Source organism: Aegilops tauschii, chromosome 2 (genome assembly GCF_002575655.3).
Source record: "Aegilops tauschii subsp. strangulata cultivar AL8/78 chromosome 2, Aet v6.0, whole genome shotgun sequence".
Classification (NCBI taxonomy): Eukaryota; Viridiplantae; Streptophyta; class Magnoliopsida; order Poales; family Poaceae; genus Aegilops; species Aegilops tauschii.
In genome coordinates, this window is record NC_053036.3 from 578,782,063 (window position 1) to 578,809,890 (window position 27,828).

The 27,828-nt window shown below is 47.9% G+C and overlaps 1 protein-coding gene across 1 annotated transcript; it reads left to right on the forward strand.

Moving 5' to 3' along the window:
• Nucleotides 1–13,650: 13,650 nt before the first annotated feature.
• Nucleotides 13,651–16,873, forward strand: LOC109766296 (uncharacterized). Its single transcript, XM_020325063.2, has 2 exons — nucleotides 13,651–14,832; nucleotides 15,962–16,873. Exons 1-2 carry the CDS (start codon nucleotides 13,651–13,653, stop codon nucleotides 16,334–16,336), a joined length of 1,557 nt encoding a protein of 518 aa, XP_020180652.1. The 3' UTR covers nucleotides 16,337–16,873.
• The last annotated feature ends 10,955 nt before the right edge of the window (nucleotides 16,874–27,828 follow it).

Consider the following 27,828-nt stretch of genomic DNA (forward strand, 5'->3'; position numbering starts at 1 on the left):
GAAGTTGTCACGCCAACGATTACTTCTACTTCTATGGCTAACGTGTTTAGCAATAAAGTAAAGTAATTTACATGGCGTTATTCAATGACACGCAGGTCATACAAAAATAAAGACAACTCCTATGGCTCCTGCCGGTTGTCATACTCATCGACATGCAAGTCGTGATTCCTATTACAAGAACATGATCAATCTCATAAATCACATATATTTCATTCATCACATCCTTTTGGCCATATCACATCACAAGGCATATGCTGCAAAAACAAGTTAGATGTCCTCTAATTGTTGTTGCATGTTTTTACGTGGCTTCTATAGGTTTCTAGCAAGAACGTTTCTTACCTACGTAAAACCACAACGTGATATGCCAACTTCTATTTACCCTTCATAAGGACCCTTTTCATCGAATCCGATTCGACTAAAGTGGGAGAGACAGACACCCGCTAGCCACCTTATGCAACTAGTGCATGTCAGTCGGTGGAACCTGTCTCACGTAAGCGTACGTGTAAGGTCGGTCCGGGCCGCTTCATCCCACGATGCCGCCGAAACAAGATAAGACTAGTAGTGGCAAGAAAATTGACAACATCTACGCCCACAACAAGTTTGTGTTCTACTCGTGCATAGAAACTACGCATAGACCTAGCTCTGATACCACTGTTGGAGATCGTAGCAGAAATTAAAATTTTTCTACGCATCAGCAAGATCAATCTATGGAGTCATCTAGCAACGAGAAAGAGGAGTGCATCTACATACCCTTGTAGATCACGAGCGGAAGTGTTCAAGTGAACGGGGTTGATGGAGTCGTACTCGTCGTGATCCAAATCACCGATGACCGAGCGCCGAACGGATGACACCTCCGCGTTCAACACACGTACGGTTGGGGAAGACGTCTCCTCCTTCTTGATCCAGCAAGGGGGAAGGAGAGGTTGATGGAGATCCAGCAGCACGACGGCGTGGTGGTGGAAGTAGCGGGGATCTCGGCAGGGCTTCGCCAAGCTCACCGAGAGGGAGAGGTGTCACGGGAGGGAGAGGGAGGCGCCAGGGGCTTGGGTGCGGCTGCCCTCCCTCCCCCCTCTTTATATAGGGGTCCAGGGGGGCGCCGGCACCCAGAGATCCCATCTCAAGGGGGGGGGGGCAAGGGGGGTGGGGGACTTGCCCCCCAAGTCAAGTGGGGCGCCCCCCCCACCCCTAGGGTTTCCAACCCTAGGCGCAGGGGAGGCCCAAGGGGGGCGCACCAGCCCACCAGGGGCTGGTTCCCTTCCCCACTTCAGCCCATGGGGCCCTCCGGGATAGGTGGCCCCACTCGGTGGACCCCCGGGACCCTTCCGGTGGTCCCGGTACAATACCGGTGACCCCCGAAACTTTCCCGGTGGCCGAAACTGGACTTCCTATATATAATTCTTCACCTCCGGACCATTCCGGAACTCCTCGTGACGTCCGGGATCTCATCCGGGACTTTGAACAACTTTCGGGTTACCGCATACTAGTATCTCTACAACCCTAGCGTCACCGAACCTTAAGTGTGTAGACCCTGCGGGTTCGGGAGACATGCAGACATAACCAAGACGACTCTCCGGCCAATAACCAACAGCGGGATCTGGATACCCATGTTGGCTCCCACATGTTCCACGATGATCTCATCGGATGAACCACGATGTCGAGGATTCAATCAATCCCGTATACAATTCCCTTTGTCAATTGGTACGTTACTTGCCCGAGATTCGATCGTCGGTATCCCAATACCTTGTTCAATCTCGTTACCGGCAAGTCACTTTACTCGTACCGTAATGCATGATCCCGTGACCAAACACTTGGTCACATTGAGCTCATTATGATGATGCATTACCGAGTGGGCCCAGAGATACCTCTTTGTCATACGGAGTGACAAATCCCAGTCTCGATTCGTGCCAACCCAACAGACACTTTCGGAGATACCCGTAGTGCACCTTTATAGCCACCCAGTTACGTTGTGACGTTTGGCACACCCAAAGCACTCCTATGGTATCCGGGAGTTGCACAATCTCATGGTCTAAGGAAATGATACTTGACATTTGGAAAAGCTCTAGCAAACGAACTACACGATCTTGTGCTATGCTTAGGATTGGGTCTTGTCCATCACATCATTCTCCTAATGATGTGATCCCGTTATCAATGACATCCAATGTCCATAGTCAGGAAACCATGACTATCTGTTGATCAACGAGCTAGTCAACTAGAGGCTCACTAGGGACATGTTGTGGTCTGTGTATTCACACATGTATTATGATTTCCGGATAACACAATTATAGCATGAACAATAGACAATTATCATGAACAAGGAAATATAATAATAACCATTTTATTATTGCCTCTAGGGCATTTTTCCAACACGAGGCGGGGAAGCCCCATCAGCGTCGCCATCGTCCCGTCTTCCCCAACGGTCCCCGCCACCGCTCGTCGGCGATTCGTCGCCCCCAGCACCAGCCCGACCTCCCTCGAGCCCGCCGCCACACCCCTACGCCTTCACTGTGAGCCACCGTGCCTGAGACGCCCTCCCTCTCTCCCTCTAGTAGTCCCTAGCACCGGTCCCGTTGAGTTCCCACTCCGCCAGCCGCCTGCCATCATCGTGGCGGTCAACTCCGACCACTTCGGCTTGCGTGGGTGGTACCATTGGACGCGGCGCATTGTCAGCGTCCCGTAGAGCCCAAGAACGCCCTCAGCCGTGCCCCGTAGCGCCAAAACCACCTTGGCTCGAAGTCCGGCGCCGCCCCCGGTAGTCGCCGTCGACGTTCCCGGTCGCCTCAGCCGCTCCCGCCGATGTCGTTCGACGCGGCTTCGTCTCCGCGTTCGAACGCGACCGGCCGCGTTCGTTTTGATGGTCTGTGGACGAATCCTGCGCTTCGCCGCCGTCCCCTGCGGTCGCCGACGTTGCTCCGGCCGCCGTGCTGACCTGGCGCCGATGTGGCCCCGTGGGGCCCACCCCAGTAAGGCTGCTAGTGGGCCCCGATGCCCCAGTTGACCATGTTGAGTCTGGTCAACGCAGTTGCTATTCACCCCTCTGTATGACATGTGGCCCCTTTCTGTTAATTAGGATAATTAAACGTTTTTATAAATAGAACTAATTAGTTAACCTAACCAGTCACTGACATGTGGGGCCAAGTAGCTAAATAACCCCACATTAGTTTGAATTAAACTCTGTTATGTAAGAGTGGCTGACTGGTGGGACCCATTGGTCAGTTTGACTAGTCAAACGGGTCAGCTGACTGCTGACGTCATGCTGATGCATTAATAGGTTTCTGTTAATATAAATAATTCCAGAATATGTTTTAAACTTGCAAAAATCATAGTAATTAAACCGTAACTCCGATGAAAATGTTCTATGTATGAAAGTTGCTCAGAACGACGAGACGAACCCGAATACGCTACCCACATACCTGTCAGATGCTTCTAACTATCTGAACATGGAACTTTCCCCCTTCGGTCATCTGTCTGACATAGGCCCGGAACCGGGAAAACATTCCCGGTTGACTTCCCCCTTCGCAGGCATCGTGTAGCATTGCGTTAGAACACGTCTAGATCTTCCTATTGTACTCTTATGCACTTGTTTACTTTATATTTACTGTTTCTTCCCCCTCTTTTCTCCGGTAGACCCCGAGACCGATGCTGCCCCTGTGATCGACTACGTCAGCGACGACCCCTCCTTGCCAGAGCAACCAGGCAAGCCCCCCCTTTGATCATCCCGATATCGCCCATTCCATTCTCTCATGCTTGCATTAGATTTTGCTACTGTTATTGTTTGCTCCTATTCTGATGCATAGCCTGCTTTTGTAACCTGCTCTTTGTTACCTACCTGCTTATCCTAAACTGCTTAGTATAGGTTGGTTAGTGATCCATCAGTGACCCCGACCTTGTCCTTGTTGCCCCTGCTTCATCATTGAAGACCCGATCAACGGGATCAAAGACCAGGCCCCGGCACCGCACATCACTTTCCCCTTAGTTGCTCGACACTACTGGGTTACTATCGAGTGCCGAGGGTGAGACCTCTACAACACTTCTGATGTTAACCCTGTAGTATAGCTATTCGGTCCTGGTCAACGAGGGTGATTCTGCCTTAACCACTTCCGATACGACTCTGTCGTGCAACCCCTCAAGTGTGAACCTCGGGGGTGGTTCCTCTTACGCTCACCTTGATGATTACATCGAGTGGAATCCGTCAAGGGTGATTCCTCAGGTTTTCCACTTGGTGTTAGACACACGGTTACTATGGTTACTATGACTTTACACTGAACCCTGTTACTAAAGACGGGTCGGCCCTGAGGGGTACCCGCGCGAGCATATTTGCGAGTGATGTGGAGATGGGTTGACCTGGAGGGTGCCCGCGAGATAATTACGAGGCGTGGCCGGGCATTCCTAGCCCTTTCCGCAAGTCCTCGAGACGGGGCAACAGGGTCACATCTTTCGTGAGTCTCTGCTTGTTACCGCGCGTTCCTAATCCACTACGATTTGGATATTTGATCCGAGGGGCCTCTGGCCTGATAGCACTAACCATCATGTGGGCATAGTATGGGCGTTCTGCGTCGTATACATCAGCCGAAGCTTAATAGACGTCAGGGACTGAGCGGCGCGCGTCGGGTTGGACTGCGTAAGCACCTGCCTTGTTGAAGGAGGTAGCTAGGTCTGCTCACCGGCCGCGTTCGCAACGTGCAGGAGTTCCCGGGGAGATGGCCCATGACCCCAGGGGGCATAGGTTTAGTCCGGCATGCTGACCTCTCTATTAAGCCTAGGTCGGGTTGCGGCGTATTGTTTGGCGAGGCCGGGCATGACCCAGGAAAGTGTGTCCGGCCGGAGTTAGTCGAGCGTGGTGGGTAAGTTGGTGCACCCCTGCAGGGAAGAATACATCTATCGATAGCCTGTCCTACGGTAACGGACACTTGGAGTTGTATCCCGATTGATACAACTAGAACTAGATACTTGAGATGAGACATGGATATGAGAAATGGATAGTATGGCTCTGAGATTGCTTTCTCGCAGGGAGTCGAGAAAGGATCTCTGGCCGAGGTTGATAACACTACTACTACTTTACTTTATGCTACTCTACTCCCTCCTGTTGCTGCAAGATGGTGGTTTCCAGAAGATGCCAGTCTTCGATAGGCTAGGTTTTCCCCTTCTCTTCTGGCATTCTGCAGTCCAGTCCATAGATACAACCCATTTCGTTGATACCGATGCATATGTAGTGTAGATCCTTGCTTGCGAGTACTTTGGATGAGTACTCACGGTTGCTTTGCTCCCCCTTTTCCCATTTTCTTCTTCTTTCCGGTTGATGCAACCAGATGGTGGAGCCCAGGATCCAGACGCCACCTTCGACGACGACTGCTACTACACTGAGGGTGCCTACTACTACATTGGAGGCCGCCGACGACCAGGAGTAGTTAGGAGGCTCCCAGGCAGGAGGCCTTGCCTTTTCGATCGTTGTTGCTTTTGTGCTAGCCTTCTTAAGGCAAACTTGTCTAACTCATGTCTGTACTCAGATATTGTTGCTTCCGCTAACTCTTGTGTATTCGAGCTTATGTATTCGAGCCCTCGAGGCCCCTGGCTTGTAATATAAAGCTTGTATTATTTTAATTTGTGTCTAGAGTTGTGTTGTGATATCTTCCCGTGAGTCCTTGATCTTGATCGTACACATTTGCGTGTATGATTAGTGTATGATTGAATCGAGGGCGTCACAAGTTGGTATCAGAGCCGACCTATAGGTAGCCCCCTTTCCAACTCCTTGGCCGAAGTTGAGTCTAGTTGTCCAAAACTGTTTTACTAACTTGGTTGTGTGGCTTACGGTCCCACTTCGCCATTGGGTGGTATTAGGATCTTTTATTCCTCATCTATACTCTGGGATTTTGATCTCTCTTCTATTCACGTTAAACATTTTACTAACTCTGACATTAGGTTCTCGTACCCATTTCCTCCCGGAGAGCCCCGACATTACCGATGATCGCCTGCTTCGCCAGAAGATTCTGCGGATACTCCTCGATGTTTCTCGAGACTCTGTGCCCACTGCCTTACAGTTCCTGACCACCGGTAATTCTCGTGAATAACCTCCTTGTCGCTTGTACCTTCATCCCCAGTTGCTCATGTTGTTACAAGATACCCCGAGCACTCTCCGTTGTCCCGAGAATCCTTGTGCCTTCTGCTTTGCAGCTTCTTTTTGCACTAAGGATAATTCACTTAACCGGGGTCCGCTCATCCCCAGTTGTTCATATGCCTTTCAAAATACTTGTAAATACTATCCGATCTTCCGAGAATCCTCTTCAAGCTATTTCTCTGCAAATACTTGTTTGCTTGCATTATGGATGCTTCCCATATGTTTAGCAATATTCATTAGTATCCTTTGACACCGTCATTTTGATCCTATTGATTCAACATGTGTGCGAATGCACGCAATCATCAGTTGATCCTTTTAAATTATCTTTCCGGCTCAGACATCATTTTGAACATGAGTTGGTTCTCGACCAATCTATTTGCCGTCGATTGTGCCCCTGGTCTATTCAACTTATCCATCCTTGATCAGAGCGTATGCTTCTGATCTTTCGTTTTGGAAATCATAATTCCTTTGTTATCTAAGCATCGAATTGTTCATATGTTCTATAATCCGATGCCCTTGCATTCTTTCTTCCTCTAATTGAGTACCGATACTCACATCAGCTCCGTTGTGGATCGCCGGATCCATTATTGGATTATCATCCGACAGTGTCCTTCATATTCAAAGAACCTCGTGAAGTTCTTTCCCAGATACATAATGCCTTTGGTAATTTATCCTCTCCTTTTGTCAACCATGCTCTACTTTCGAGCTTGTGTTGTCTACTTCTGAAGTTTGTGGAATAGGTTCCTAAGATGCCCCTATGGGTTGAACCTATGCCATCCCTAATCCGTGTGAACCCGGGAGTTTTCACGAGTCATACTCTTCTGGTGTTTTGCCAGATAACATTTCAACACTACAACTTCATCGAAAGCGAGAAGTAAATGAAATGATATGCATTGAAGAAGTGGGAGTCGACCTTGAACTTTGTGTTCATGCCCATGGACACGATGTAGATCTTATCATGGAAGCTTCTCTTAAAATTAATTATCCCCTTGGTATAAGATCATCTTATATCTAGGTTTTGATCCTTTGCAACCGTGGTTTTGACCATGATTGTTCCCCTTTGATTCCATTTCTCGGACAAGTTAAAGAATTTGTCTTCTGCAGATCAATACATCCTTGCAACCTCTATTTCGATGTTCCTTCGAGTATTACCCCCGGTATCTCGAGAATATCAAAGAACTGTGTTGCTTCTTATGGGTCTTCATCTAGTATTGCTTCTCACCAATTTCAGATTTCCCTCGGGTTCTGAGTTATTAGTCACTCGAGAACACTGATAAGTGAATCGATTCCGCACTCCGATTCAATAACTCTAAGTAATTTTCGTTGCTTACGAGTTTAATAATCCTTCAAGTCATTCCTAGCTTGATCGGCTATAACATTATCGTGCCAAATTTTAACTGTGCTACCTGAATCTTCTTCCCGAAGCACAATTTTCGATGATGAGCTAAGCTTACATCGATCTTCCTCGTCATATCATTTCGCCTTGAACAACAAGCTTGGTTTCAAGTTTGTGTCGTACCCGTGGTTCCAATAACTTTTCGCTTCATCATTCCTTTGACTTGATGTCATCGCCGAGCGATTACATCTTCCTGAAATCTCTCGACAATTGTGTCGTGCTCGTCAACATTCTGAGCTCTTCCAGCATATCAATCAAATTCGTGATGAGAAATACCATCCTTGACCTTCGATGATTTGGGTTATCGTCGACAACATTCTTGCCTTCCCCCCAACAAAACTTGTTCATATAAAATTTTGGAAACACATCTTTTTGACATATCGATGGATTGCTGCTTAACCCATCGGCCACCTCCTCATCTTTTCCCTGATAAAATTTCATGAGATGTTCTAAAAATTCTCGATGCATCCTTTGTGTTCCCAAGGTCCGACCTTTACCTGATGACCATGTCAATGCTATCCCGAAGCATGACTCCGAACATCATTAAGAACATTGGAAGCATAATGCTAAATGTTTCTTGATCATTTATCCAAACACCGTTGTATGGGTAACATCATTAATTCCCTCGCCCCTTTACCTAATTGGTTATCTACTTGTTGTCCTGTCATGGATGGGAAAGATATACTCTTGATACTCGGGTATAATCACATTTTCCTTTCCATTGTTTTGTTTAACCTTTCTTGTGATCTATATGATATAAGCAGTATTATTCCCCTGCTTATGTAGACACCTCGATGTATAACTCTCTCAGTAAAAGACCCTATTACTACCGTTGACAACATTCTGGTAACCACCGATGGACGAGAACTTTGCCTATTGGTCCGCCTCGTTTTTACGAGCAGGAATATGGTTCTCTTCGTCCCTCGCTCTTGGTACCAATGATTGTTGCCAACATAACTGACAGGCTATCCTCTGACATGCCTAGCTATCATGACCGTGCAAGAGGTCAGCGCCCTTTCTACTTTTAACCCACATAGTGGGCCCATAACCCACAGTTCCACAGGATCGGAACCTGACTCTCATGTATATCCATTGTTCCAAAGTATCATTTGCTCTTGGCTTTGTGTGTTGTCACGAGCCACCGTCCGAGAGATGATCTATTCCCGATGCTCTGAACCCCTTTCTCACACTCTGTTCAGCTATCAATCGTTTGTCCATTCGATTGAAACTTCCTATTGTACCTTCATACTTTGCTCTCGATGTTTTATTAAGTTTCAACTCGAGAGATACTTCTGCCACATTCCTTGAATTGTTCACCAGATAATTAACCCTATAAGGGTCAGTTCTCCTGAAGTTACTCTTTACTTCCGCACTTAAATCTCGGGACGAGATTTCTTGTAGTGGAGGAGATTTGTAACACCCCCAGTGTCATGCTACAGTAATACCCTGTTAATGGTGCCATGTCATCATGTTACCGTTGCTAATCTTCACTTGATCCAAATCACCGATTCAAATTCAAATCCAATCTAAAGTCAAAAACTCATATTTGTCAGACAGGAAATAATCTAAAATGTTCATCTTGTGGCAAATAGTCATTTGTTAATATTGGTGGTGAACCAACATTTTTGCAAGGTGTTTAAATGGCCTAAACCAATTAAAGCAGTGACTAAAACAATAGTTTAAATGGCTTTTTTTAAATTATAAAAATTACAAACTATTTCAAAAGCCTCACAACCTTTTTGTGGTAGTGCTAACTATTGCAATGTAATTATGTGGCCAAGTCCCACATTTTACAAAATCCTTTTGGCAGCCCAACTATTACCATGCTTTTTCTGTAAAAAGAAAAGAGCAAAAGAAAAAGAAAAAACCCCCTGACCCCCCTGGGCCTTAGTCATCTGGGCGGCCCAACCCAGCAGCCCAGCTCCCCCGGTTGCCTCCCTCCTCTCTGTTCACTCGACCCAGCGACCGCGCTTGCCGGTCGCCACCGAACCCTGTCGCCGTCCCCGTCGGGGAAGGGATAAGGGCGACGCCCTGCCTCCCCTGCCCCCCTGGCCTCACTCCTCCTCGACGCCCCCTCCCAGATCCACTTCTCTCCCTCGCTCTCCAGATCCCCTCCCCACCTCAACCGAGCGCCGCCGTCGCCATGGCTGTGCCGTAGCCGCGGCCACCGCCAACCCCGCGCCTCGCCAGCAGGTCCAGGAGGCGCGCAGTCGACGCCTTCGTCGACTACCTCACCGAAATGAGGCGGGGAAGCCCCATCAACGTCGCCATCGTCCCGTCTTCCCCAACGGTCCCCGCCACCGCTCGTCGGCGATTCGTCGCCCCCAGCACCGCCCCAACCTCCCTCAAGCCCGCTGCCACCCCCTACGCCTTCACTGTGAGCCACCGTGCCTGAGACGCCCTCCCTCTCTCCCTCTAGTAGTCCCTAGCACCGGTCCCGTTGAGTTCCCACTCCGGCAGCCGCCTGCCGTCATCGTGGCGGTCAACTCCGACCACTTCGGCTTGCGTGGGTGGCACCATTGGACGCGTCGCATTGTCAGTGTCCCGTAGAGCCCAAGAACGCACTCAGCCGTGCCCCATAGCGCCAAAACCACCTTCGCCATTGGTCAGTTTGGCTAGTCAAATGGGTCAGCTTACTGCTGATGTCATGCTGACGCATTAATAGGTTTCTGTTAATATAAATAATTCCAGAATATGTTTTAAACTTGCAAAAATCATAGTAATTAAACCGTAACTCCGATGAAAATGTTTTATATATGAAAGTTGCTCAGAACGACGAGACGAACCCGAATACGCTACCCACATACTCGTAAGATGCCTCTAACTATCTGAACATGGAACTTTCCCCCTCCGGTCATCTGTCTGACATAGGTCCGGAACTGGGAAAACATTCCCGGTTGACTTCCCCCTTCGCCGGCATCGTGTAGCACCGCGTCAGAACACGTCTAGCTCTTCCTATTGTCATGTTATACACTTGTTTGCTTTATATTTACTGTTACTTCCCCCTCTTCTCTCCGGTAGACCCCGAGACCGATGCTGCCCCTGTGATCGACTACGTCACCGACGACCCCTCCTTGCTAGAGCAACCAGGCAAGCCCCCCCTTTGATCATCCCGATATCGCCCATTCCATTCTCTCATGCTTGCATTAGATTTTGCTACTGTTATTGTTTGCTCCTATTCTGATGCATAGCCTGCTTTTGTAACCTGCTCTTTGTTACCTACGTGCTTATCCTAAACTGCTTAGTATAGGTTGGTTAGTGATCTATCAGTGACCCCGACCTTGTCCTTGTTGCCCCTGCTTCATCATTGAAGACCCGATCAACGGGATCGAAGACCAAGCCCCGGCACCGCACATCACTTTCCCCTTAGTTGCTCGACACTACTGGGTTACTATCGAGTGCCGAGGGTGAGACCTCTACAACACTTCTGATGTTAACCCTGTAGTGTAGCTATTCAGTCGTGGTCATCGAGGGTGATTCCGCCTTAACCACTTCCGATACGACTCTGTCGTGCAACCCCTCAAGTGTGAACCTCGGGGGTGGTTCCTCTTACGTTCACCTTGATGATTACATCGAGTGGAATCCGTCAAGTGTGATTCCTCAGGTTTTCCACTTGGTGTTAGACACACGGTTACTATGGTTACTATGACTTTACACTAAACCCTGTTACTAAAGACGGGTCGGCCCTGAGGGGTACCCGCGCGAGCATATTTGCGAGTGATGTGGAGACGGGTTGACCTGGAGGGTGCCCGCGAGATAATTACGAGGCGTGGCCGGGCATTCCTAGCCCTTGCCGCAAGTCCTCGAGACGGGGCAACGGGGTCACATCTTTCGTGAGTCTCTACTTGTTACCGCGCGTTCCTAATCCACTACGATTTGAATATTTGATCCGAGGGGCCTCTGGCCTGATAGCACTAACCATCACGTGGGCATAGTATGGGCGTTCTGCGTCGTATACATCAGCCGAAGCTTAATAGACGTCAGTGACTGAGTGGCGCACGCCGGGTTGGACTGCGTAAGCACCTGCCTTGTTGAAGGAGGTAGCTAGGTCTGCTCACCGGCCGTGTTCGCAACGTGCAGGAGTTCCCGGGGAGATGGCCCATGACCCCTGGGGGCATAGGTTTAGTCCGGCGTGCTGACCTCTCTATTAAGCCTAGGTCGGGTTGCGGCGTATTGTTTGGCCGAGGCCGGGCATGACCCAGGAAAGTGTGTCCGGCCGGAGTTAATCGAGTGTGGTGGGTAAGTTGGTGCACCCCTGCAGGGAAGAATACATCTATCGATAGTCTGTCCTACGGTAACGGACACTTGGAGTTGTATCCCGATCGATACAACTAGAACTGAATACTTGAGATGAGACATGGATATGAGAAATGGATAGTATGGCTCTGAGATTGCTTTCTCGCAGGGAGTCGAGAAAGGATCTCTGGCCGAGGTTGATAACACTACTACTACTTTACTTTATGCTACTCTACTCCCTCCTGTTGTTGCAAGATGGTGGTTTCCAGAAGATGCTAGTCTTTGATAGGCTAGGTTTTCCCCTTCTCTTCTGGCATTCTGCAGTCCAGTCCACAGATACAACCCATTTCATTGATACCGATGCATATGTAGTGTAGATCCTTGCTTGCGAGTACTTTGGATGAGTACTCACGGTTGCTTTGCTCCCCCTTTTCTTCTTCTTTCTGGTTGATGCAACAAGATGGTGGAGCCCAGGATCCAGACGCCACCTTCGACGACGACTGCTACTACACTGAGGGTGCCTACTACTACATTGGAGGCCGCCGACGACCAGGAGTAGTTAGGAGGCTCCCAGGCAGGAGGCCTTGCCTTTTCGATCGTTGTTGCTTTTGTGCTAGCCTTCTTAAGGCAAACTTGTCTAACTCATGTCTGTACTCAGATATTGTTGCTTCCGCTGACTCTTGTGTATTCGAGCTTATGTATTCGAGCCCTCGAGGCCCCTGGCTTGTAATATAAAGCTTGTATTATTTTAATTTGTGTCTAGAGTTGTGTTGTGATATCTTCCCGTGAGTCCTTGATCTTGATCGTACACATTTGCGTGTATGATTAGTGTACGATTGAATCGAGGGCGTCACACCTACCCAGTCGACTGCACAGACTGTGTAGGAGAACCTTCCTTCTTCCGCTAGCCGTCGCCTACGCTAAATGCCCATGCGCACCCAGAAGCGGCATTCGACTCCTCGATCACTTCTGCCTCCGGTCCTCCCCGCCGCGGCACGACAAAGGGCCACCAAATCTGAGTGCTCGAGGCTGTCGACAAACACCTCTCACAGCGGAAACCTGCATCGTACTCATCAATCATCGAGTGCAGATGTGCTGGATGATGAGTAGAGGTTTGGATCAAGAAAGGGGAACTCACCTGTCGACTGGATCCATCAAGATGTCCATCTGGCCGGCCTGCATCATGTCGGCAGTTGCTCGGAGGACAAACCTGTTGCCGCTCCTCTTCTTCGCCTCGCCCACCATCGTAGCCCCATTCACGAATTCTGACGCACGAAGCCCGTAGGCACACGAGATGTCCTGGTCCATAGTTCAGGAAAATCATGCGCCTACTAACGCCGATGCTCCCCGCGCATATGAATATGGCCCGGGTGGACGCACTGTTTTTTTCGGGGGTCCTAGATGCACTGTATTATCTATGTATCCTTATTCTTCTCGCTATCGAGCTCTGACGCGAGTCCCCTTTTCAAATATCCCAAAGCAACAATGGATGCACGGGATTTCGGGCTCATCTGAGCCCACGCTCCAAATCGCCGCTTCCTATTTTTCTTCGGTTCTTCAAGCCCTTTTCCTATTTTAATGAATGTACCTGTGTAAGAGTGTTTCTGTTTATATATATATAATAGGAGCAATCAGATTTGAACAAGCTTATATTTAGTTTTTTTTAGCCAATCAAGCTTATATCTAGTAAAAATGTAAAATTGGCACTGCCTAACAACCTGAGCGATATACATTCATCCCTAGAGAACAGGGAGGAGAGTGTTAACGGAAGCGCAACTTCTCGTTCCCTCTATCTCGCTAACAAACCAATGGTCACTTGTTACTCTTCTCTCGTCGACTCCTCAGTCCTCACTCCTCCTCTTCCAAGCGCGGCTAGGTCTCTGTTTTCGCTTGAGCGCAACCAGCCATGGCTTCCCACCCGTCGCCACCGCCGGCACACCCCATACCACCCGCTCCCACCACCATAAGTGACCTCGACGACGACCTGCTCCGAGAGATCTTCCTCCGCCTCCCGAACTTCCCCAGCCTCGCCTCTGCCGCCCTCACCTGCTGCGGTTTCCTCGGCGTCGTCCGTTCGTCCCGCGCCTTCCGCCGCCGCTTCCGCGCGCTCCACGCACCACCGCTCCTCCCTCGCTTCCTCGCATACACAATAATGGCCTTCCCCACCTCACGACGGCCCTTCGCCGGATTCACCCACCTCCTAGACGACGACGATTCTGACTGGCGGGTCGATTTCTCCAATCCTTCGGCCTACAATGGCGGCTGCATGGCCATCAAACACCCGAGCATCAAGCAGGGAGTTTGGTACAACCCCCAAACGATGGCTCTGTTTCTCCGCCCCAAGGAGCACCATGACATGCCCGACGGCACCTCCCTTGGGTTCCACACATTCTGCTCCGAAGAGGATCAGAGGCCGTCCCGTGTGGTATGTGTCCGTCAAGACTACTCATGGGATAGGCTACGCATCGCTGTCTTCTCATCGGACACCATGGAGTGGCAGATTTTTCCGGAGATTGCGACGCTGCTGCCTCAGGGCTTCAGGCGCACAGCCTGCACCGTGCTAGATGGGTTTATCTGTTGGCAAACCGAGTCCATGATGGGGGTGTATGTCAGCGAGTACGTTTTCGTGCTCAAAACAGATACATTTCAGTTCTCTCGAATGGATCTGCCGCCGCCCTTGAGAGTGGTACACCAAAAATTTAAGATTGGTCAGACCACTGATGGAAAGCTCTGTATCGTAGATGAGAAGGAATGCACACTTTCTGTTTGGATCTTGACAGCGGACGATGATGGCGTTGACAGATTTGTGCTGCACAAGATGTTCCCGTTGCACTCTAGCTTTATGGAGGTCACCAGCTGCTCAGTGGAAGATACAATCTCGGTGCGGCTTATGACGGTTTTCAGTGGTTTTGTGTACTTTGCACTTCGCTCATGGAAGAATTATGTGGATCAGTTCAAATCCCCGGAGTGGTTCCTGTCCTTGTCTCTGGAAACAGCGGAGCTGAAGCAGCATCTGAAGAATAGAAAGCGACCTAGCTTCCACGTCCATCCCTACTCGGCCTGGCCTCCTTCTATGGAATACATCTCGGTAAGCAATGTGACCATGGTGCTAAGGATTCTCTTCCTTTTTATGTTTGGTCCATAAATTGTATGCAATGATATTTCCTGAGGCGATTGTATTGCTATGATATGCTATCAGTTTTAGTCAAAGTAACATGTCTTTGCATAACTCGTAGTAGAGGAGCTAGCAGTGCTATTCCCATTCGTTCAAAAAAATACTCCACATACATAATCTAGACAAATTTAAGACAAGTAATCTGGGAGCGAGGTAGAAGTAGACAACCTCGACTACTTGTACATTACTACAAGAGGGTTTATGCAGGTTATATGATAGCAGTAGCATTGAGATATAAAGCTCCACATACAGAATCTATAATTAGTACATGAATAGCCTAGATTTATCAGAAGTGTTAAAATATTTGGAGGATTTCTGCAGATTATGTGATAGCATTATTATGAAGCTCCACATACATAATCTATAATTAGCATATGAATAGCAAGTTTCTGCAGTAGTGTTTAAGTATTCAGATATGGATAAGTTCTATGCCTAAGTTTGGTTTTCTTTCTCCTAATTTTTTGGTCTTCTACGTCGGTTTCAAATTTATGTCTTATTTAATAAATATGTCCTTCATAATTTGACGTCAGTGAGAACTAAGCATTTGCCAATATATTCATTCGTACACAACACGATTCAAGCTTTGATTTCCACTGCTATATATTTGTGCACATGATTATCCCAATGGCACTATCTAACATTTTCCATGTTTTTGGAGGCGGGCAACATATATATGTGCTTTCTAGCTATAGGTGCATACATATTAGGCTATTAGCCATCCGTTAAGTCCGTAAAATCTTCACATTTTTTAGCCTACATATTGGTTTGATTCCTATAGTTAATAAGGCACTCCAATCTAATTAAATTTTACTAGTTCTATCAAGTATTAACTGTTATTTTCAATTGCTTTTGTATTATATAATGATATAGTAGATTTAGAAAGTTTTAGAATGCAGTGGTGTATCAGTAATTTATTCCACTTTCATTGTCTCTGTTAAACCTAGATAAAATGATCAGAATCGCTAAATTCTGTTCCCTTGCACATATTTGTCTGCATAAAAACTTGAATTCTTATTTACACTGAATTTCAATTTTGTCACAGGAGGATTCAAAATCTGAGGTTACTGGAAAAGGTGTTGATTATGTCGGTCTTGAGAGTACAGAAAAGGATTCATCTGTCCTTATAAAAGCATTACGATCATATAAAGAAGCTTTGATTAAGGATGGTGACGCAAATGTTGCAGAGATAGAGGCCTTCTCACTTTGTATTGACGCTGAGGATGAGAAGAACTCTCTTGTGAGGAAAATCATTGGTTTAGATGAACTGCTAATAACTGTGAGAGATCGTGTCTTGAGGGCAAGTGCAGACTCTGAATTCGCAGACTGTCAATTCTACAGACAGAAGATCGAGATCAAAACAGAGAGCTGGTGGCAAATGTGCAAGGGGAAGTTATGGAGAGCTTTCTGCGCTAGCTGAATAAGCCTATCTATTAGGAGTGAGTGAGTTATTGTTGCGCTGGTACTTCAGGTTTTAGGTTCTGTGATGATGTTATGTGCTAGGTTTCTGAATAAACACTGATGGCTGCGACCATCATTAGTATTTGGCATGACTGGTTGGCAGGAGACTTTTTTTTTAGAAGTGCATTTATGTACGTTTGCTTTTGTCAGCTTATTTTTCCTTTTTGTTTTAGAAGTGCATCTATGTGCGAGCGAGTTTGACAATCATATTAAGTAAGGCGTGTGGCCATTCTCTGTTGCATAATAACTGTAATATGGTAGCTTCCTTGGCTTTTCCTTTCGCCATGATGCTTGCAATGTGAAATCATAACTGCGCTGCTTTTCTATGTAAAATGACCAAAAGATTAGGGCCAGTACTATGCTTCGGCCATCTGATCGTTGACAAAGATCGGAGGGTCGAGAGCCATTGGATCAGTGTGATCGAGCGGCCACCTGCTAGCTGCTGCAACATCGGTGACACGGCAATCTGGCCGCAACATCAGTCATGTTGTAATCCGGCCGCAGTGTCGGTCATGTTGCAATCCCGAGCCGGACGAGCAGGACGGTGACCGCCAACTGTGTTGTGAGGCGCTGCTACGGACGGCAAGGCGGTGCTTCTGCAACGGGGCCACTGCTGTGGTAAGGACGGCGACGACAACATGGCATTGCAGTATCAGCGCCCATGCAGCAGCACACTGTCCCCAAGTCCCCAAGCGTGGGCTTGCAGCGGCGTGTCATCCTCGAGCATCCGCTTGCAGCATTGAGTAGTTTGCGATAGCGCGCGCATCGCCGACAGCAGCATGCTTGTAACAGTTGATGCTGGGTGCTTTGTAGAAACCTAATAGACATAGTCGATGTTAGGGGATTTCAGGGGACACGATTTCCCCCGAAAGTCTGTTAGATGAGAGATATAGTGAATTGAGCTGTCCTATCAGTACTAGCACAGAAGCATTGCCAAGCGAAGTTAGGATCAATCATATTACCGCCCTAGGTAAGAATCTGGAGATTAGAGAGGATATCGCCAATGTCAAGTGGCAATGCCATTTTTAGCATATTCAAATACCCATCTAACGTTATAAGCACTGTCAGATTAAAGATTGTTCAACGCAACTTCTTCTTCATGCATGTACACTTGAAAGACCCTCTGCACACAACAAGAACAAATAGGGTGACAAGGGGTCTCCCTGTGTTAACCCTCTAGTAGGCACAATATTGTCAGTTTCCTGTGAATGGTTAGGGTGTGCAGGAATGCACCGTCGGTCTCTCACTTGTTATTTGCCGATGATTCCCTGATTCTCATGAAAGCAAATAGTTCTAATGCAACTTCCTTGCAAGGTGCTCTTCAAGCCTACTGTAACAATTCTGGGCAACTAGTCAGCATGGGCAAGTCAAGTATTTTTTTCAGCCCGAATACACCCGTGGAGACAAAGGCAGAGGTATGCAATATACTTAATATAAATACAGAGGCCATATCAGATACGTACTTGGGTTTGCCTGCTCTTGTAGGGGCTGACCGAAGTGACTGTTTCATGCATTTTGCTGAGAGAGTCTGCCAAAGATTAAATGGTTGGAAGGAAAAAGTGCTCTCGATTGGGGGGAAAGAAGTTTTGATTAAAGCGGTGGCCCAAGCGATTCCTATTTATCCTATGTCAGTCTTCAAACTCACTAAAGGGGTTTGCAAGGGAATATCTGATGCTATTGCAAAGTTCTAGTGGGGAGATGATGATGATGGCAGAAAACTACATTGGTGGGCATGGTGGAAACTATGTTTCCCAAAAGACCAGGGAGGTATGGGGTTTAGAGACTTACATTCCTTCAATCTTTCTATGTTAGCTAAGCAAGTGTGGAGACAATTGGAATCCCCTGATTCGTTATGTGCGCAAGTGCTTCGAGCAAAATACTATCCTGATGGAAACTTACTAGCTGCTGGGCCAAAGAGAGGATCTTCCTTTACTTGGCAAAGTCTGGTTGCAGGTATCCAGACCTTCAAAAGAGGATGCATATGGAGAATAGGAAATGGTGAGCAAATTAAAATCTGGGAGGATGCATGGATCCCCTCTAGCCCGAACAGAAAAATTATCTCATCGCGAGGAGGTGCTCTAATCACGAAAGTTAGTGAACTCATCAACCCAGTTACGGAACAGTGGGACGAGGATATCATCAGATCAATTTTTTGGCCGGTAGATGCTGAGAGAATCCTTCAGATTCCGCTACAATATAACGCCTTTGATGATTTTGTTGCTTGGAATTTTACCAAATCAGGCTACTTCTCAGTGAGATTGGCATATCATTGCGAATGGATGCATCAGTATGGAGGTAGAGCCTCACGTGCGATGCAAGGAACATCAAGACCGAATCCAGTCTGGGGTTTACTTTGGAAGTTGAATGTCCCAGCAAAAATAAAAATATTTGGGTGGCGTCTGCTACATAGTCTGATCCCAGTCCGAGTTGTTCTTGCCAACCATCATATTGGGATTAATGGGATTTGCCCTTTATGTAAGCAAGGACCCGAGGACATTGTTCACCTTTTATTCAGTTGTGTTCAAGCAAGGGAGGTCTGGTTGAAGTTGGGGCTGAGTGAGTTTATTGCTGATGCTAGTACGGTTGACAGATCTGGGTCAATTGTAGTTGAACATATTTTAAGATCAAACTTCAATCAGATGCCGGGCTACCCTGATTTATGTATTCACGATGTTGTGCTTACTGCGTGTTGGTATATATGGTGGATGCGCCGTCAAGTAACACATGAAGGTGTGGTCCCTCCGGTGAACAAGTGTGCACTCTCTATTCTAGCAATTACTTCAAATTATTCTAAAACTTCTGCGAAGGTGACCAGTGTTGTAAAGGAGAAATGGGTAAAACCAGCTGGGGGATGTTTGAAATTAAATGTTGATGCCTCTTATCATGCTGAGGATGGAACTGGGGCGACAGGTGCTGTTCTCCGAGACTCCTCAGGTACCTTCCTGGCTGGACGTTCTCGGTTCATTCCCTATACCGCTTCTGCCCAAACTATGGAGGCGATGGCCCTTCAAGATGGTTTACTGCTAGCAAATGAGGTTGGCTGTAATCGCCTTCAAGCAGAGTCTGATTGCATGGGGGGGCCTTTTACGGTAAGGACGAAGAAATATCAGCCATCCAATCAGTAGATCTGATGGTCCAACGTGATCAATACTTGTCCAGCGAAGGAGTAGTATTTTTTCTCCGAAGGGCAAAATGGGCAGAGGGAAAAAACGCCTCCCGCATGAGATTAAAATAAAAAATAAAATCCCGCACACAGAAAGGGTATTTAGGGGAGATGGAAATTTGCCCACCCCGGCTAGGGTTCAGCCCCGATCCATCTAATTTTCTCCTGCAGATTCGCTAAAGAAAAAATCTCTCCCGCACACACCACCAGTCGCTCGGCGGCGCACCCAGCCACTACATCACTCGGCTGCGCGCTATTCCAGGCCGCCGCCGGCAGCCAACTGAGCTCCTCCTCGGCTGCGCGCTATTCCAAGCCGCCGCCGGCAGCCGGTACGTCGACACTGGAGACCGCCAAATGGCGGCGTCTACCACCAGATCGCCGGTAAAACCCGCAGCGCCGCCGGCCAGCGAGGCCGGGCGCCAAGATGGAGGCTATGGAGGGCGGACCCCGGCCCTTCTGTGGCGCTCGTTGGACTAGTACGGTTGGCGGCGGCAAGCGGTGGCGGGGGGAGCAAGGTGCGGCCGCCTGGTTGCCTCCTGCCGTATCAGCAGAGGAGAAGCATCTGGGAGAAATTGCAGCGTCGGCTCTGGTGGAAGGCAGGTACGGCAAGCACCTGGCGTCGCTTCAAGAGTGGATGAAAAAAGGTGTTCCCCCATGTGCGTGCACTCCAGCTGCTGGCCGTCGACGAGGATCATCACCCACCGAAGACGTATGTCTCTGTCCTCTCCTCTGTTCATAGAAAGTGGAGCACACCGGCATGATGAGAAATTGCAGTTGGAAGTGAAATGTGATCTTTTGAATCTCAAGTTTCTGTCAACTCTATAACAAGATACTTGAAATTGTTGAATTAAATTCTGTTAACTCCCTTCTAATCAAAAGAAAAAAAGATTTGAAATAGGGAAATACCGAGTGGAAACTGGGGAATTGCAAACAAGTCTTTGTTACAGACAGAAAAGGTGGCTTAGGGATGTGACAGTGAACATTAGGAAAACTATTGCTAGATCACCACTTCTCAGTTTTTCTATAACAGAACCAATCCTTTCGTTAATAATTTTTTTCCATACTTCTTGTATGAAATAATAATTCATACAATTGAATAACTGATTGCTTAGCAAAAGGCTGTTGCAATGGTATTAGTTTATCTTAACAGTCCTTCTGCTGTTCAGCTCTGTTCCTTGCATGAATTTGGAAATGCAGATTATAAAAGGAATAACTTTGCTGCAGCTGGTCGTTGTAAAAGTTTCTCTATAGTAAGCTTTCTTACTTGGATGTAGCAAATAAAGGGTAGAAATTGTTTATATTCGCTTGATCAAATTCAGCATGGAAAAAGAGAAAAGTATGCAGTTCACTGGAAACCATAGAATCCTGCTTCCATTTTAGCCCGGCCTCTCATGGCAGACGTGAATTCAGCGGCAATCTGTTGCCGAGAAGCACATCGTGCTGCAAGGCCTTAAATAAAGTGAAGAACTTCAATGTCAGATTGATGTTGATGATTGATAGGCACGCACTAAAGAAAACATAAATATTGGAAAATAGATTTCTAACACTTAGATAGCAAACATGTGAATGACATGTACTGAAATCAGCGTCTCTGTTAGATAAGTACAGTGAAAGCTTTTTGTCCAACCGGGACTGCGCGTCTGACCAAAAAAGGTTCTGCAGATGGCCTTCGCTGTCTGTGCTGTACCTGTAAAAGAATTCAGAATCTCTCTCTTCCTGCGCAGCCATATAGTTCAGCATGTATTGGGCATCAAAACCTTCAATCCTTTGCTTCTTGTACTCAGCAATAAAATTATATAGGTCCCGAGACACACAACCGACTTTATCATACCCACCATGCTGCTTCTCCATTACGTCCATTATCTGATGTGTGCGTAGACCACCAATACCATACTCAATGGCATCAGCCTTTTGAGGATCATTAAGTCCACGATGAGACCATAAGAAAGGTGTCTAGTCAGGCTTAGTGAATTCATGGTTATGTTGGTCCACAAAGTCCTTGACAAACCATTCACGGGTTTCCATATTGAGCTCGATTTGCAGTCGAGCGTCACATCCACAATGAGAGAGTGCCCTTGGTTTCCTTTTCCGGTTGGACCTTTCAAAGTTTTTCAAGGACCTATATCCTTCTTTGCTGCACATGTACAACCTTTGGATTCTTATGCCTCCCTTGTTTTTCACATTGGCCTTCCTCACGCTGAACCCTTTGGCTTTAGCATATCTGTTATAGAACTCGAAACCTTGTTCCTCGCTTGTGAATGTTTGACTAACCACCATGTAATATTCTTCAATTTCCTCTATGCTGACGTCGTGAGCATCCATGTTGTGTAACTGCCATCCACAAATAAACTGAATAATGTTATTTAGACATCTCCAGTGCCAGACTACATCATAAAAAATGTAAATCAAAGTACTTCTGCTACATACACCGGCAAGCAATTCCTGCTCTAGAGAATTATTGATAGCAACTTACAGCTTCTCAAAGAAGAAAAATCATCCTATGAGTTGGTTGTACTACTGTATATCCTTCTGAGGAACAAGATTATTATTAGGAAAGAAATATAATCTCTACTGTACATTCCTCTGAGGAAAGAGCTGATTATTAGGAAAAATATCAGTTTAGTGCAAAGCCTCAGATAGTAATCTTTATGTGCAGCTAAGTTTTCTAGTAGTTTGAAAGGTTGTGGTGCTTCTTTGACATGGTTTCCTGAATGACGGATTTGTACAACATTCTGCTATCAATGTGCTTTCGTGATCCTGGAGATTTCATGTTTCGTAGGACAATTGACATGGAAATATACATCCTGCTATGATCTGGGACTAATCTATGTCAGGCCGTTTCATTACTTGTTAAGTAGTTTGCAGGATTCGCATGAGAACAAACAACGAGGACAAATAAAGCTACTAAGTAATGGAACGGCCTGACATAGAGAGTTGTTCATGTTCAAGCATTACCTTTCTGCAGGCCGACCAGCAGTGGTAGAGACGGATGAACAGGCTGAGCCAACGGTGACAGCTGATTAGCCGACGGTAGTGCAGCGGCAAGTGGCGGCCACAGCTCCTGTTAGAGGCAGACAGAACGGATGGGCAGGAAGGTTCCGGACGTGGAAGGCACGGCAGCCGCAAGCGGCGGCGAGAGCCACGGGTCGGCTGCGGCGGACGAAACGGACGGGCAGGAAGGATTAGAGGCGGACGGCGCGGCAGTGACAAATGGCGGCGAGAGCGACGAGTGGGCTGCGGTGGCCGGAACAGACGGGCAGGAAGGATCCCGAGGCGGACGGCGCGGCAGCGGCAGGCTGCGGTGGCCGAAACAGACGGGCAGGAAGGATCCCGAGGCGGACGGCGCGGCAGCGGCAGGCGGCGGCGAGAGAGCGGCAATTAGGGCTTGGGTGACGTGAATGCAGGTGTAGGGGCCGATTCAGTCGGGACTTTCAGTTGATTAGTAAACTTTTTATCGGACTAAACTGCCCTTGGGCTAAGAGAAAAAAAATCTAATATAAAGTGCCTAGATTACCCTTGAAATCAACGGTGGATCTGTTCAAATACTAGTCTCTCCCGTGACTAGTAATTTGCACCGTAAAACCCCTCATGGGTGTTATAGATGCATTGTCTGGAACAAGTCAGTGGTATGACCAAGCAGCTCCGATTTATGCATCGTGCACGGAAATTGCTCGAGATATTGGTTTGGTTAATTTTATGCATTGTCATAGGGAAGCTAATGTAGTGGCGCACGAACTAGCTAGGTTTTGTTTTTCACAGAAAGTTGATTGTATTTGGCACGGTGAGGCCCCTAGCTTTATTCTGCAGTTCTTGTTGAACGATGTAAACATTTTTTGAAGTAATAAAATGCGCCATGATGGCTTTCCCTAAAAAAAAAAGATTGTTCAATGCAAAAAAAAGATTAAAGATTGTTCAAAAAAAAAAATCTGAGAGGACCTTCAAAGGACGGCCTCCCTCCCCCCCCTCGCGTCGCCCCGCGTGGGACCGAGGGGGAACCCTAGCCGCCACCTCCCCTAGAGCCCCCTACTCCTCCCCATCCCTCGTTGCCGCCTGAGGGTGTGGCTGGGCGAAGCCCGGCTGGCACCGGCGGTGGCGGGGATCTGTTTGTCCCCTGTCGTGGTGGCCATGGAGCGGGCCGAGGCTACTGATCTAGGGAGCAGCGCTGGGCGGCGGGTATTGCTGCATGGCGGCTCGCCGACGTTGGGGTGCGGCGGCGGGTCACGGCTGTGTGACATGCGTCGTGGTGGTGGCGCATGCGGCTTGGATGGGGGCGACATCTACATCTTCGGCGGTGGCGCTCAGATCTGTCCTCAGCGCGGTGCGGGTCGCGGTCGACATATGCTGCGGGCGGCTGCCCCCTGCCATGGCGGTCTGCTGGTGGGGGATGGTCGCGCAACAGTGGTGGTGCTCGCCCTCTTCTTCCTCTGCTCGGGTACTGGGGCTTTGGCCGATGGCTGCTTATGTTCGGTGGTGTCGGTGGCCAACGCGGGGGTGCGTCATCGGTTGGCTGGTGGTGGCAGGGGTGAACCGGGGTGGGAGGCAGGGGGCCTCCCGGCCTTGCCGTCGCCGATATCTGGAGGAGCCAGATAGGTCATGACGGTGGCCCGGGTCCCCGGTGGTGCGGTGCGGTGGCTGCGGCAGGGCCCGCAGTCGTCGTCTACCTTCCCCTTGATTCTGGCCGGCTGGGCAATCCTTCCTACCAATGTGTGTGGTTTGGGGTGAAAGGAGCCTCCTTTTGCCCCTTACTGGTTGACGGTGTCCATGTGCCGTGGGAGCGGAGGTGGGGTGGTCTCGGATGCCGGGGCGGCGGCCCCGGTGGTTGGAGCTGCGAGGCTCGCGGGCGGAGCTCGTGGCTCAGGTGGGGACCGGTTGCCATGGTTGTGAGGGCGGTGTGGTGGCCGGTGCCCGACGTCCGGTGTGGGTGGTGCGGTAGGTTCCTCTCTGCTGGTCGCACTACATTTTGTAGGCGGAGTTTCTTGCCGGGGTTCATTTCTTGCCTAGCTTTGGCCAGGCTGACGGTGGTGGTGTCCGCGGGCGTCGTTCCCTTTTTAAAGGCGTCGTTCCCTACTTGAAGGCGTCGTCGCGGTTTCTCTCCGCCCTTCGGGTGGCTTCGGGTGAAGACCTTGATTCTTTGGATTGGGCGGCGGCGACACTCCGATGTCGTTCCTTTTCTTGAAGGCGCCGTCTTGGAGTCATCGGTTTGTTGGGCACGGCTTCGCCTCTTCATGATATTCGGTCATGGCGGAGGGCTCCGACTTTCTAGTACGACTTCCGTTGCTTGGAGTGGTGTAACCGTTCTTCTACACCGTTGTTTCTAGCCTTGGGTGCGTGTGGTGTGGTCTTGAGTTGTATGTGTCGGTTTGTATGATCGTTGCTTTATATATAAAGCGGAACGTGAGCCTTTTTCAGCAAAAAAAATCTGAAAAAATTGCCAAAAACCACCACAATTGCGAGCGACTTCTCAAATACCAACATTTGACTACATGGTTAAAAAAATGTTTGGAGCAATGAGTGTTTGATACAACAATTTTGATTGGACGGAAAGTTTCCTCCAAAATAAAGTGCAAAGCAATCCTTATGAATTTTTCCAAAGGATTCCAACCCTATGACCATGAAGCAAACAGTATAGTAAAAAATTCGAAGGATACAAATCCTCCAAAATTTCTATGATGTTCTTTTGTATCAAAGGAACCCTGAACGATGTAAAGTCAATAGAGATGATAAGAGATCATGAGGAAATGCTTTGTTATCTTGAGAAGGAGGAGATTGGATCTGGCTTTGTTGACTTTGGATGGATAGACCAGTAGGAGTTTTGTCACACCTAATCTGAGCCTTTCCCATGTTTCCAGTCTTCTCTGACCTACCAATCTAAGTTCATCAGATAGCAAAGGAGCAGGATTTTGGTTGTTAGCTTCAGCTGCCGTACATAGCTCATCACGTCTGTACAGGAGTCCTTCAGGTAGCTCTGCACCTGCCTAATGGCATAACTCTGAGTACAGCTGGGACACGAGTGAAGTCAAACCTCTGGTCATGCCTTATCTCATCCTGAAACTTGTTTTCCTGATGGAAGGCCTCAACAGGGACAAGGATGTTATTCAAGCAGTCGGGACCCCATTGGTGAGGTTGATCCTTGACCATACGTTTGAAACCATAGCATGTTTTCATCTGGTGTGTCATTGCTCCAACATGAATTTCGGGACAAAACCTTCAACACGTGTCAAAACATAAAGCACTAATTAAAATGACAGCACATAAAACAATTGAATGAATAGAAAGGTCCACTCTGATCAACAAATGAGGACAAACGTGAACACCGAGGAGGACTGTTTGAGTAAGATTAAAAGGCAAACATGGCAGCACCATTAGCTACACAACAATAACACTAGCCTATGAACACCAGTCTTCTACTTATTTTTGTTTATTTTCTTTTGCCATTTCTTCAGACTTCTTGCAATATCTAAATTGATAATGATCTACTTCAAAAGAAGGAACTTTCAGCAACAAACAAGAAGACCAAGTTTATTGTATTGTATCCTCCTATGCTGAAGACAAAAACTTAATTTGAAAAAAGTAACAATTTTGAAAAAAGTTCATCGTTTTTAGAAAATGTTCATTGAATTTGAAAAAAGTATATCGAAGTTGAAAAAAGTTCGTCGTTTTTGAAAAATGTTCATTGAATTTGAAAAAAGTTCACATAAATAGAAAAAAGAAAAAAACGAATAAGAACCCTTTGGAAAACTGCCCTATGAACCAGGAAAAGCTGGTTTGGTAAGCTTCTAGAAACTTCCCAAAACTGGGGCTTCCCGCGAACTGGAGAAAGTATAAAATGGAAAAAATATGTAAGATTTCACATGTGTTGTGTTGCCCTAGTGGTTAGTGTGCTTCTCTTTGAACCTACAAATCATGAGTTCGAATCCCCTCGCCCGTGTATCCTTTTTCGATGTTTAACGGAGGAAGAAAAAAAAGATAGATGGGTCAGCCTAGCTATGAGGGGTAGTGTGCGCCTGAAGCACATAATTGTTGGGGAACACAGTATTTCAAAAAAATTCCTACGATCATGCAAAATCTATCTAGGAGATGCATAGCAACAAGAGGGGAGAGTGTGTCCACGTACCCTCGTAGACCGAAAGTGGGAGCGTTTAGTAACGCGGTTGATGTAGTCGAACGTCTTCGTGATTCAACCGATCCAAGTACCGAACGTACGGCACCTCCGTGTTCAGCACACGTTCAGCTCGATGACGTCCCTCGAACTCTTGATCCAGTTGAGGACGAGGGAGAGTTCCGTCAGCACGACGGCGTGGCGACGGTGATGATGAAGTTACCGGTGCAGGGCTTCACCTAAGCACTACGACGATATGACCGATGTGTGTAACTGTGGAGGGGGGCATCGCACACGGCTAAGAGAAGACTTGGTGTGTCTTTGAGGTGCCCCCTCCCACGTATATAAAGGAGGGGGGAAGAGGAGGCCGGCCCAAGGGGGGGTGCGCCATAGGGGGGAGTCGCCCCCCCTTTCCTATTCCAACTAGGAGAAGGAGGGAAGGAGGAAGAGGAGAGAAGGAGGAAAGGAGGAAGAGGAGAGAAGGAAGGAGGGGGGAGCCGCCCCCACCCCTTGTCCAATTCGGATTGGCAAGGGGGGGCGCGCGCCACCTCCTGGCCGGCCCTCTCTCTTCTCCACTAAGGCCCATGTTGGCCCATTAACTTCCCGTGGGAGGGGGGGGGGGTTCTGATAACCCCCAGTACTCCGAAACTTCCCGAAACCATTCCGGTGTCCGAATGTAACCTTCCAATATATGAATCTTTACCTCTCGACCATTTTGAGACTCCTCGTCATGTCCATGATCTCATCCGGGACTCCGAACAATCTTCGGTCATCAAATCACATAACTCATAATACAAATCGTCATCGAACGTTAAGCGTGCGGACCCTATGGGTTCGAGAACTATGTAGACATGACCGGGACACATCTCCGGCCAATAATCAATAGCGGAACCTGGATGCTCATATTGGCTCCTACATATTCTACGAAGATCTTTATCGGTCAAACCGCATAACAACATACGTTGTTCCCTTTGTCATCGTTATGTTACTTGCCCGAGATTTGATCGTCGGTATCATCATACCTAGTTCAACATCGTTACTAGAAAGTCTCTTTACTCGTTCCGTAATGCATCATCCCGTAACTAACTCATTAGTCACATTGCTTGCAAGGCTCATAGTGATGTGCATTACCGTGAGGGCCCAGAGATACCTCTCCGATACACGGAGTGACAAATCCTAATCTCGATCT